This window comes from Macrobrachium nipponense, chromosome 33 (assembly GCF_015104395.2).
Source record: "Macrobrachium nipponense isolate FS-2020 chromosome 33, ASM1510439v2, whole genome shotgun sequence".
NCBI lineage: Eukaryota > Metazoa > Arthropoda > Malacostraca > Decapoda > Palaemonidae > Macrobrachium > Macrobrachium nipponense.
Window position 1 is genome coordinate 50,542,984 of NC_087219.1, and position 13,528 is coordinate 50,556,511.

A 13,528-nucleotide genomic window follows, 5' to 3' on the forward strand; every position below is an offset into this window, starting at 1 on the left:
TATGACTAAAATACAGAGCAAAACCTATAACTTATATTTGGTGTTACTGCTTCCTGCTCCACTCCACATTCAAGATGTCAAAGGCGTACAGCATGAAAAAGAGCTGAATTTTCAGCTTAGATTTACAAGACCCTACAGCAAATGTGCAATGCACTGCTCAAGTGGCAGACACTGGGATTTTTTTCTATCCTCCCTTGGAGATGATTTCTCTAAGATGCATATCGTGGTAAACTAAATTGCACTTTAAATTGTACAGACAAATAAATAAGTTTTACTAATTTTAAGAAAACTACTATCTTGTTAAAAATTTTAATTTTTATTATTATCTTTAGAAAAATAAAAATAAAGTTATTTATGCCAGGTTCTAAAGTTGTTCCTTTAGTAACACTCCCAAGCTAAATCTACTCAAATACTACTTGGAAATGGAGGATCTATTTGCAAAGTTGCTCATTTTCTCAGTATAACTTTCATAAACATAAAAGTTGTTTTATCATAAAAATTGTAGATTCTATTTCAGCAATGGAAAACTATTAACATACGTTTGTGGGTGACATCGAAGTACAAAGGTCGCTCAAATCCCATACGTGTTCCAAAGACAGCACCTTGAGATTCTTGTTCACTGTAAATTGGTGAGCACCTAAGTTTTCTTGCAAGTCGGTATTCACACTGACCAGGGAAGAGGATTTCATAGTGCCTGAAAATCAAGAAAATTCATTAATCATAATTATGATAAAGGAGACATCAAGTACAGCTGTCTCTTAAACTGCATTATCTCTAAACTAAGATTCCATTAGAAAAAATGTTTACAATCTGGGAATACAGACATCTAAAATTTCCATTCCTTGGAAGAGTTGGTCATGTTACAAGACAACCTTAAGAGCAAAAATTGTACCTGATATAAATTTGGTTACCATCCCCTTCAAAGTATAGACGCTCCTCTACTTACAAACTTTCAACTTACACACTTTCGAAGAAACAAACAACCATGAATTTAAATTAAAACTGTAATTTACTTTGTTTAATGTATTTAATGTATAGTATAGGTTTTATATATCATTCATTTTAAGAAAATACTCTAAAATGCAGTATGGTACTACTAGTATTGTCTTTTAGTATAATATACATAAACAATACTGTATGTATTGACTGAGTATATCAAGTTGGACTTATGAACCAACCGAGATACGAACAGCTGTTCGGAACGTAAATCGTTTGTAAGCAGAGGAGTGTCTGTAGTGACCTTGAGCAGCAATATGCCAACCCCTACAATTCTGCAACACTTGAAATGCACTTTAAAACTTCTGTTCTTGAAAATGTTCAGCACCATCAACAATTCTTGCTAGATCTCTATGATGTCAAAATGGTAAACCTATTTGAAATTAATTTTTGGAAAGCGGAAGAAGTAGCAAGGAGATGGCTCATTACAAATTCATCCTCTTCCTAATGTGAAGATGTGAACACAAAAGGCCTGCAGCTCCAAGACAGTTACCTTCAATTCGAGGCTATTGATATGTTTCTACTTGTCTTGATATAACTAAGTCTGAAAACAGGAAGATCTCTTGGTATGCAAGAAAAAGAAGTATTCACACGCTTATGTGCTAAAAATCCTGTCGCTAATTACGATTTTCTTGGACTTCTGCTGAAAGGGATAACAGACAACTACGGGTACTGCTTGAGTTATGATAATTCGCCTTACGATAATTCAGTTTTATGATGGGATTAGAAAGCAATACAGATTTTACAATATTTTGAAAATATTTTTTTTATTTTATGCACAACAGGTGCCGGCAGCAGCATACAAGCGACCAAATTACAATAGACTAACTTCTTTTCCTCCATCTCTTTATCACATCCTCTAGTTAAATAAGTTAAAAAAGTCAAAGAGAACGATCAAAGCATTGTTAGAAATGTTATACTGGTTGCGTAAATGTGAACAGCCATAAAAAAAAAAGCTGTTTTGCTAAGAACAAGCAAATTAGATAACAACAGCTGTTTTTCTTGCATTTCAATTATCATACAATAGTAAACAATTACTGTAGTTATGTTACAAATGACATTATGTAGAACAGGACTGATATATTTTGACATTATACCCTTATTCACTATGGAGAAAAGATCATCAAGGAAATATACTGCTAGATTTAAGCTGTAAGTTGCAGCTGAAGCTGAGAAAACAGTGTTCAAACTGCTAATGACTATAAATTATCATTCATCAGCAACATGGATGAAACTCCTGTAAACTTATCTCATACCATCAAACATACCCATAAAAAAATTGAGAAAAAAACATTTTAATCAAAACTGCTGGGCATGGAAGAACGCATTTTGCTTTTTTTTTTCCACGCCGATAAAAGATCAATATGTAAAGCTCATATTATGATGAATCAAGTGAAAATAGTGAATGGAATGTTAATTCATTTATGCTACCTAGAAGCAAGAAAATGTCGCTCTGAATTTGGTTAAATACAGCTGAATAAACTTCACCTGTAATTGCCATCAGCTGATTTCCATGCCAAAACATTGATCACTATGTTTGTATTTTATAATACAATAATTTGAGAATGCATACAATAGTATTGAATATGCAAAGAAGGCTATATTGAAGTAATGGGTTATGGCGAAACAAATAATTACTATCTACGTAAAATCACAACTCCACTAGCCTTACCTGCCTACTACTTCACGAACTCTTTCCTTCAAGTATCGTCTATTGTTATGAAGATCTATAAAGCGCCTTACATCAAATGCCAGCATTTCCTTGGCTGGACTGCCATACATAATCCATTCTGCAATTGCTTGGCCAGCACCACCAGCACCTTGTAGACTATTGCCATTCATTCCAACAGCCACAAAATAGTTATCAATCTGTAAAAGGCAAGCTTGGATATAAATTTATGTTGATTTACTATACTTCCTGAATTAATTATATATGTCATATGTACAAGGTAGTGAATAACTCAGAAGTGGTGTTACTCTATTTGGTTTTTTATATTTATGAATTCAGACCAGAAAACATAGATTACCTCAGTGAAAATTTTATTCTTATAAATTTTCTTCTTATCAGCACAATTTAGGGATAAAAGCACACCCCATTTCTTGCTTATCTCTATATTCTTTATAAATAGTACTATTCCTTTTGTAATCTTCTTCATTGTGTGTAGTTATCTAACAATATGTAAGATATGTGATATTCTATTATCAGTAACACTATGAACTGCCACAAACCAAGTCTCATCAGCAAAAGTTCATGGTTGTGGTGTAAGTTTGCTTAAGGTTATACATAAGTGCAGATGATAAGGCTACATGACTAATTTGTTAATAATTGTATTTGCCATAACTAACAAACCTGCAGTCTTAACATTAGGATAAATCTTCTGGTGCGAGATGGAAACCAGTAAAAATCAATATAATTGATAGTTGGATAGACTTGCATAAAGAAAGCATAGGCAGCAGATGAAGGGCATAAGACAAATAAACTGCAGCTCAGGGTCAGAGGGCTGCTAAAAAGATCCTTCAGTTTGTCTGTCTGACCAAATTATTCCTGATCAAGCTAAAAAAGAATTTTAATTCATGTAGACACGTTACTAAATGGCTCTGAGATGCTAGAATAAGACAGCTATTTGGTTTACATTAAGATCATCAAAATCCCTATTACAAAATAGAAATCCTGATTACCCTTACTTTTTTATTTCCTAACATGAGTCAACTGATTCTGATGTTACTGTTTAAATGCACATAAATAACTATGTTAATTGGCTGATTTAAATGTTATTAAATCCTGTGACTGATATGCAAACTATTCTAAGTTTGTTATCGTCCTACAATGTACAAAATTATCACACATACAAATGTTTACAAGACACAATGAAATAAAGCTTACCTCTGGAGTTTCTCCAAGAATCCATTTTCCATCTGGAGTAAAGTTGTCAGGTGCATTAACTAAAGGTTGATATTCAACCTCTTTTAAAAGAGGTAACCTGTGTTCAGCTGCTCCACGAATAGGTCCTTAAAAGAAATAAAGATGTCAGTGATGTGATGAACATATCCTGATGCTTATGACCAACACTAAGGGAACTGATAACTTTAAGTTACCCATCCCCCAAAATTTTAGAATACTAATTAAAATAATTCACACTGAATAAATATGAATGGTAACAATTTAAAATTTCTAAATTTTAAATGTACCAGCATAAAATAACTAAAATTAATTATTTCATTATAAACATTTAAAAGGGGTTTAGTAAGAAAAGCAATTGATATGTGGCTAAAAGTGACCAAGTCTTAGACAGGAGCCCTGGAAGAGCATAAGAATAAACCAGTATTCAATTTATCAAAGCCATTAAAAATCCAAAGGCAGTTATAAAATAAAAGCAGCATTAAATATATAAGAATAAAAATTGGTACTCAATCTGTACTACCCATAAGCTAATGAGCCAATTTCTTTAACTTTTCAATAAGGAACCTTATGCCATTTTTTAAACTTGAAAACTACAAGTTCCTTAATAACAAAATTAAGACAGCACTGTTCTTGGATTCTTTGTTCATTAGAAAACAACAAAAAAATTACTTACCAAACTGATCATAATCTCCTTTGAGTGTTTCTCTCCAGTTGTGAGGGATTCCATAATCAAAGGCTGGTTTTGCATGACGTTCAAAACCCCCAATAACGAATTCCTGATTTCTTGTTAAGCAGAACATATGCGAATCATAGTCACGAACAACAGGGAGACCATCTAATGCTTCCATGACAGGGCTGAAAGTTTCAAAACCTTATATATGGAATTTCTTGTTAAAATTATTACATTACACACTAATAATAGCTAATTCCAGTTTATAAAACTTACCACATAATAATGTAAAGTACAGAAAATCCACAGAAGTGGAGAACAAGAGATCATTTATGGAAAAGAATGTAAAAGGAAACTACTCCTATTGAAAAACTGTAAAAAATAACAAACGATTGAAATGGAAGATGGTGAAAGACAAACTAACTGCACTAAGCACTAAACAAAAAATCCAGGAGCAAATGAGTAAAAAGAAATTGCAGAGATCCTAACTTAAAACTAAATCACTAGCCAATTGCACATTAATGAGTTAGAACTAACTGGATCTAATTAACTTTTACCATCTAAAGAACTAAAATATAAAATTGCACAGGAAACCCTACTGCATATGAAGCAAAACATCACCTCCCTTCAGAAAACTGTGAAAGTACTATTTGTGTACAACAATTTCTTTGTTATGTATTGACCTTAATGATGGCACTAACACAAGCAGTGAAACAGGTGGCATAAATCCTCTCCCTATCAAAGAAAAACTCCTCTAGAACCTACATGGAAAGTCCTTTCAACCAACACCATAAGAACAAAAGCAAAGGACATGGATGGCTGTGTCAAACAAACACTTCCCTGAAAAGATTATTATTAAAATGATATTGTTATGTTACAATAAAGTTTCTATACATACTTACCTGGCAGATATATACATAGCTAAGACTCCGTCGTCCCCGACAGAAATTCAAATTTCGCGCCACTCGCTACAGGTAGGTCAGGTGATCTACCGGCCTGCCCTGGGTGGCAGGACCCTAGGAACCATCCCCGTTTTCTATCATATTTTCTCTCTTCCACCTGTCTCCTGCGGGGAGGCTGGGTGGGCCTTTAATTGTATATATCTGCCAGTAAGTATGTATGAAACTTTATTGTAACCATAACATCATTTTCATCTACAATCAACTTACCTGTCAGATATATACATAGCTGATTGGCACCCTTCGGTGGAGGGTAAGAGACAGCTACTATATGGAATAGGACAGGTAAACAACATATGTTGTAGGTATAAATAAAACCTTGGTTCCTACCTGATAGGTGGTAGACTTGTGTGTTGCCCAGTAGTCTGCATCACCTCAAGAAACTTTAGCGAGATATGTGATCTATGGCCAAGAGTTCTTGTGGGGTCTGCCGATGGGGTCTACCCACTTACTCAGCAGAGCCTAAAAGGACTTTGTCAAGGGTGCTGATCCACTTATATGCAATACACCTTATGAAGGAGCACAACAACCAAATCCCGACCACCTGATCCTAACCATGTGTTAGAACTAAGGATTGTTACGAGTTATCCCCGAACTCGTCACAACAACCGTACTCAAAACCACCTACTACACACATACATAATTTTTCAAAAAAAAAAAAAAAAAAATTATACTCAACTAATGGATATGACGAGAATTCTCTTATGAACAACATAGACGGCCGCCCGTCACCGTGCGAGCTGAATCCTCCATTGATTCGAATAGATTCTCGACCATATCCAAACAGAAGAACAGTATATACATTCTAAGGATTGGTGTCGGCTCCCGTACCCAGAATCGTATCTGCCGATACGATAGGACTAGAGAAAAGCACTTCTCATACGTCACACGCACGTCTTTCAAGTAATGAGATGCAAATACGAGTTGCATCTCCAATATGTCGTATCTAATATGTTTTTAAGTGACATATTCTTATAAAACGAGAGAGACGTCGCAACCGCGCTCGTACTTCATGAGCTTTTACTCTCAGAAAGTTGTAATTGTTCGTCCGGACAGACCTTGTGAGCGTCCGTAATGACGTTCCTTACAAAGAACGCTAGAGCGTTCTTTGATACAGTCTTGTGGGGGTCTTTGAACCGCGCACCAAAGACCTTGTCTAGAGCCTCCCAACTGACGTTTTCCTCTGAAGATAGAACTTCAGAGCTCTAACAGGCATAGAGACCTCTCTGCTTCTCTGCCTACGAGACTAGACATTCCTTTGATTTCGAATGACCTAGGCCAGGGATTCGTGGGATTCTCGTTTTTCGCTAAAAACAGAGTTTAACGAGCAATCGCCGAGTCTTCCTTGAATCCTACTTTATCCTGCAGAGCTTGTAAACTCACTAATTCTTTTTGCCGTTGCTAACGATAAAAGAAATAGGCATTTTCTAGTTACGTCTCTAAATATGCCTGATGAGGAGGTTCAAATCTATCCGAGACAGATATTTGAGGACTACGTCCAAAGATTCCAGTTCGGAGGTACTGGCTCTTTAGACTTTGACGTCTCAAAAGATCTTATGAGATCGTGGAGATCTTTGTTATTTGCCAGATCTAAACCTCTGTTCCTGAATACAGCCGAGAGCATATCCTGTATCCCTTTATTGTGGATACGGCTAGATGCGATTTTACTCTCAGGAATAGCAAGAAATCAGCAATTTCCGCTATAGAGGTAGAGGAGGAGGACAACTTCTTGGCTCTACACCACCTTCTAAAGACCTCCCACTTCGACTGGTATACTTTCGAAGTGGAGGTTTTCTGCGAGCTCTCGCGATGCGCTTGCCACTTCGCGAGAAAAGCCTCTCGCTCTGACAAGTCTTTCGATAGTCGAAAGGCAGTCAGAGCGAGAGCGGGAGGTTTTGATGGTACCTCTTGAAGTGTGGTTGTTTGAGAAGATCCGTCCTTCCTGGTAGGGATCTTGGAAAGTCTACGATCCACTCTACCACCTCTGTGAACCATTCCTGGGCCGGGGCCCAAAAGGGGGCTATTAAAGTCATCCTCGTCTCTTTTGACGCCACAAACTTTTTCAATACTAACCCAGGATTTTGAATGGGGGAAAAAGCGTACACGTCCCACTCGAGACCAGTTCAGCAGGAAGGCGTCTACTATATTGCTCTTGGGTCTTCCACACGACCGAGCAAAACACTGGGAGCCTTTTTGAAATGTATGTTGCGAATAGATCCACGTGAGGAGTTCCCCACAGAGACCAGAGATCGCGGACATACTTCCTCGTGCAGAGTCCATTCTGTATGAAGGACCTGGTTCCTCCTGCTGAGACCTGTCCGCCCTCACATTCCTTACTCCCTGTACGAACCTTGTCAGCAGGGAGAGTTCCTGTGAGACGTCCAAAGTAATAGGTCCCTCGTGAGTTCGTAAAGGAACGAGGAGTGAGTCCCTCCCTGTTCCGAATGTAGGCAAGTGCGGTGGTGTTGTCCACGTTTACTTGTACTACCTTGTCTCTCACAGAGGTTCTAGGCTCTTCAAAGCCGGTGAACGGCGAAGAGCTCTTTGCAATTTATGTGCCAGGACACCTGTGCTGGTTCCCAGGTGCCTGACACTTCCTCCGAGCCTAATGTCGCTCCCCAACCCGTCTCCGACGCGTCGGAGAACAACACTAGGTCGGGGTGGGTTCTTTGATCTTAGAGAGACCCCTTTGTTTCTCTTCCAGAGGCAGCACCACCACTGTAGGTGTGCCTTTACCTCCACTGGAATGGGGAAAACGTCCGACAGTTGTCCGTTTTTTCCCAGCTCCAAGACTTCTTGAGGAAGAATTGAAGTGGACGGATATGAAGTCTTCCGAGAGGGAAGAATTGTTGCCAGCGAGGAAGCGTCCCCAGAAGGCTCAAACCATTCCCTCTACGACGTTTGCTGTTTCTCTAAGAAGAGAGAGATTATCCTCAAACCTTTTTCGGTTCTCTCTGCGAAGGAAAAACTCGAAAAACCCGAGAATCCATCCGAATCCCCCCCCCAGATAGACTAGGTCTTGTCTGGGGGTCATCTGAGCCTTCTCGAGGTTCACAAGCAATCCCAACGCCTTGGTTCAAATCTAGAGTTAACTTTAGGTCCTCCAAACACTGTCTTCCTCCGATCTGGCCCTGATGAGCCAGTCGTCTAGGTACATCGAGACATTCACCTCCGTTGAGATGAAGAAATCTCGCCACATTCCTCATCAGGCTTGTGAGACCTGGAGGTGTGGACAGGCCGAAACACAAGGCTCTGAACTGAAAGATCCTTCCCCCCGTCATGAAACGGAGGTACTTCTCGATGAAGGGTGGATTCGGGACGTGAAAGTAGGCGTCTTGGAGATCTAGAGACCCATCCAATCTCCTGTCGTAATGACGCTAGGTGACTGAAGCAGAAGTCTCCATGGAGAACTTCTCCTCCTTGAACAAATTTGTTCAGAGCGCTGACGTCTAGTACTGGTCTCCAGCCTCCCGAGGCTTTTCGAACTAGAAAAGGCGATTGTAAAACCCCGGGGAGTTTTGATCCAGTACTAGTTCTACTGCACTCTTGTCCCACATTTGTTCCACCATTGATCGAAGAGTATCCCTCAGCACAGGATCCTTGTACTTGGCTGATAGTTCCCTTGGTATAGACGTTAGGGGCGGAGTATTCAGGAAAGGGATACGATATCCCTTCCTTAAGATCTTTAGTGAAGACGCGTCTGCGTCTATCAGTGTCCAGGCTTCCACGAATTCCAGGAGCCTGGCACCTACTGGTGTTTGGAGGAGAAATGTTTCATTGCCCTTTTTAAAGGGACCTTTTTAAAGAAAGGCGGACCTACCTCTTCTCTCTGGAGCCTTCCTTCTTGGCGGGAGGTCTGGAGATCGGACCACCTCGAAAAAGGGCTGCCTAGAAGTGCTAGTTCTTTCTTGTCCGACACTAAAGCAGGTTTCTTCTTCCTAGCTGACTGCGTCAGAAGATCCTGTGTCGCCTTCTCTGTTAAAGAGTGAGCTACGTCCTTCACTAACTTAGAAGGAAACAAATAGTCCGAAAGAGGAGCATATAGCAGAGCTGCCCTCTGCGCATGCGAGGACTGCCTTGTTAAGAAGGCGCCATACACTGTCCTTTTCTTCAAAAACAAAAGACCTGCTCCAAATAATGCAGAGACTTCCAAAGATCCATCCTGTACTGCTTTGTCGATGCACGACAAAAATGCATAACAGGGCTTCAGGTTCGATTCCCTGCGAATCGTGAGCTTTCTTGGACATCACCCCACAAGGGACCAATCTAAGAAGTTGAATACTTCCAATACAGGAAAAGTCCCTTGAGGAGATGATCCAGTTCCGAAATACTCCAAGTTATGCGGGCAGAATTAAGACTAGGACGCCTTGAAGCGTCAACTAACGTTGAAAAGTCTGCCTCTGTAGTAGAAGGGAGAGCGATACCCATATCCTCCCCGTCTTGTACCATATGCCTCTTTTCCCAGCTAACCTTGCTGGAGGCATGCAAAATACTGTCCTGGTTAAGTCTTTCTTCGACTTCATCCAGGCGGTCTCTAAGGCGTGTAAAGCCCGCTTCATCGAGATGGTGGGCTTCATCTTCAGAAAAGACGAAGTCTTCTTCGCATTCGCACTCGAAAAGAGCGAGCGCGGAGAAGAAGGAGGCAGCCGGAGTAGTCAACGTCTCCGTATTCCTCCAGAAGCATGGTTGTCAACACCTTATAGTTGGACAAGCCCTCTCTTCCAAGATCGTCATCCTCCGAGTTTCGTTCGAACTCGTGATAATTCACTGAGTTCGTTCTCCTTTCCGAATGCCTCTTCTGGGGGAGACAAACTCCTGATCGGAGAGGGGCTAAGGAATGAAAGTCTTTCCTTTTTCCATTCTGATCGACTTGGAAGCCGTCACAACCTGCGGCTTCTCTCGCGCTTTAGAAGACGTCATGTATGGACGCTTCCCGCTCTACCGAGCGTCATGTAGGACGTCTCTTGTTGACGTTTAGAAGACGCTTCGCGTCCGGAAGGACGCTTCGCTTTCTAAGGGCTTCCTACTCGGCCGTCACAATCTTGGACGGAGCGTCACGTCTAAGATCCTCTTGATTTGACGCTTCACTTCTAAAAGACGTCTTCCGAAGCATTGTGCGATTGAGGACGAGACTTCTTAATAGGAAGCGTCACGTCCTTTCCGACTTTGGGGCGCTAAAACTCCCACAAGAGATGATAGTTGTTCTTGCACCGCCATAATGATCTTCCTTGACGCTTCTCCTACGTCTAGCGCCTGACGCCCTTCGTCATCACTCGGGGAAGAGCATGATGGGGTACTTCCTCATAAGCGTCAGGAGACGTTGACGCCACCTTCGCCTTCTTAATAGCAGACGGGGCGTCATCCGAGAAGCGCTCCGGGCTAGAATCAATGTCTTGCTTCATATGACGCTTCAGCGGTCCTCGATAAGGTCGACTCCTTCACCTCGTTTAGGTGAGGGAGAGGGAAGAGGACGAGAAACACTCGCGAAGGACGCTTTTCCTGTAGCGCCCCTTGAGCTGGCTGCCATGAAGCAAAGCTAGCTGAAGGGACGTCTGACCGTTGGGGATTCCCCACGACCTCCTTAAGGCTTTCGACTTTCCTTCTCCTCTTTGGGCATGTGAGCTTGGAAGAGGTCTAGGCCTGGGAGCGCCGCAGGGACGATCAAAACGCCCCCTCCACACACTGATAGGGCTCACTTCACTAAAATTTCATCACTATCCATAGCCTTGACCTTTTGAGTCCGCCATCTTGGACTTCATGTCTCGAATCGTCGCTTTCAGATTGGCGATTTCCGATGCCGAATCGAAAAGACACTCTGAGAATGAGATTTATAGGGAGATTTCTCCAGAAGTATTGGTTAGAATTATTATTTAAAGGCTCAATAGGCCTTGAATTCCACACCTTTCAGTCTTCTAACTCTATCCCTCTCTAACTTCTTCAAATAAGAAGTCAAAGTCTTCCATTCTTCTGCATTCAAAACTCTCGCATTCCTTACAAAGTGTTAGTAGCAGAACACTGCACCCCCCTACATTTACGGCATACGTGTGAGGATCAACCGAAGCTTTCGGTATCCTCACCCTGCAGCCTACATTCACACACATTCTCACACTCACATTAGAATCAGACATCCTGAGAAAATTCCAAAAGAGTTATCAAAAAAACAGTCCACAGTAGCGAATGCCAAAACACGATCCAAATACGTCACCAAAAGTCGAAAAAAACGTTGATCAAATGTTGAAAAAAGAATCCAAGTCAGGAGGTAATAACAACAATGTTGATACCACCGGCGACAGAGAAAATATGATAGAAAAACGGGGATGGTTCCTAGTCCTGCCACCCAGGGCAGGCCGGTAGATCACCTGACCTACCTGTTAGCGAGTGGCGCGAAATTTGAATTTCTGTCGGGGACGACGGAGTCTTAGCTATGTATATATCTGACAGGTAAGTTGATTGTATGAAAATCAGAAGTAAAAAAACCACACCTGCAAAATCTGGGACTGCTGGAGAGCTGCAAAGAGATCACCAGACACATAAGAAGACAACTAAATGGATACTAAGACCTGAGATCCAACAGCACATGTACAGGGCTGCTGTTTACTGCCAATCTTCTTTTTCTGTAAAAGCCTCATTTGTCCGGAATTCCACTTAGGAACATGAAATGGGATATGGGTAATAGGTTCATCGTCAAATTACTACTACTGAATACCAAGATGATATTGTTAGTATACAATAAAGTTTTGTACATACTTACCTGGCAGATATATACTTAGCTTAGGTCTCTGACGTCATGACAGAAAATTCAAAACTCGCGGCACACGCTACAGGTAGGTCAGGTGATCTACCTTACCCGCCGCTGGGTGGCGGATGTAAGAACCAGTCCCCCTTTCTTGTCAGGTTATTTTCTTCCACTGTCTCCTGAGGGAGGCTGGGCGGGCGGGCCATCAATCGTATATATCTGCCAGGTAAGTATGTACAAAAACTTTATTGTATACTAACAATCATGTTTTTACATGAACTTCCCTGCCAGATATATACTTAGCTGATTGACACCCTTGGTGGAGGGAAAGAGACACATACTCACCTAGAAAGTGGGGACAACACATGTTAAAGGAATAAAAAATATAAACCTCTGGTTCTTACCTGATTTAGGCAGAAGACTTGATAGTTACTGTCTATTAGTCTGCGTTGCCTAAAGAGTCTCAGCGAGGGCGTGACCTATGGCTGAAGAACTCTTTGGGTCTACCAATGGGAACTGAGTCCACTTACCGTATATACTCTAGTAACGTGCGATCTCGCATATCATGCGACCCCAAAATTTCACAATAAATAGTGGTTTTGTCATGTATCTCATGTATCATACGAGTCCTTTTCCGAGGTCAGTTCATAAGGTTGGTGGTTTAGCGTGCTATGGCCGGAGTCTTCAGATGTGTGCTGCTGCTAGTGAAGTACAGTAATTTTCTTACTAATCTCGAGAATTGAATAGAAGATCTCAAGATTAAAAAAAGAATACCAAAGATATAAAATAATTGTAAAAATAGCACGCCTTGGAGTCCTAAATCATTCTCTCTCTCTCTCTCTCTCTCTCAGAAATAAATACTGTAATTTGAGTCTTTCACCAACGGGTATCAGTAAATGTGTAGACATTGTGTGCGTGTTTAAAAAAGTGTAGTACACACACATTCCGATGTTTCGGTTTTGGGAATTTTTCAATTTCGGAAATGTGAGGTCAGATGCATAATCAAACAAACATCACTACTGCAGAAAAAAAAATTTTCCCTTTATGTTTTTCATTATTGTTATTTATTAATTACTGTTTATTTAAAAAATATATTAATAATTACTGTTACATGAATGTGAGATAATTAAGATCACCTATATAAAATAGTGGGACAATTAATATCATATGTTCACTAATAGCTATTATTTTCAAACAAACATTCCGTAAAACACAAAAAATATATGTACATACAATCAAAATCTAATGTTTGCAGTTCAACTTGT

At 40.4% G+C, this 13,528-nt stretch overlaps 1 protein-coding gene across 1 annotated transcript in view; it reads right to left on the reverse strand.

The window, feature by feature from the left end:
- The window catches only part of LOC135203170 (pyruvate dehydrogenase phosphatase regulatory subunit, mitochondrial-like), a gene marked incomplete in the record, with an annotated part of 155,853 nt that overhangs the window by 94,704 nt on the left and 47,621 nt on the right, over positions 1–13,528 (reverse strand). Inside the window, 4 exon segments of the mRNA XM_064232864.1 lie at positions 540–694; positions 2,669–2,865; positions 3,881–4,005; positions 4,572–4,753. Coding sequence (XP_064088934.1) covers positions 540–694; positions 2,669–2,865; positions 3,881–4,005; positions 4,572–4,753 — 659 coding nt within the window.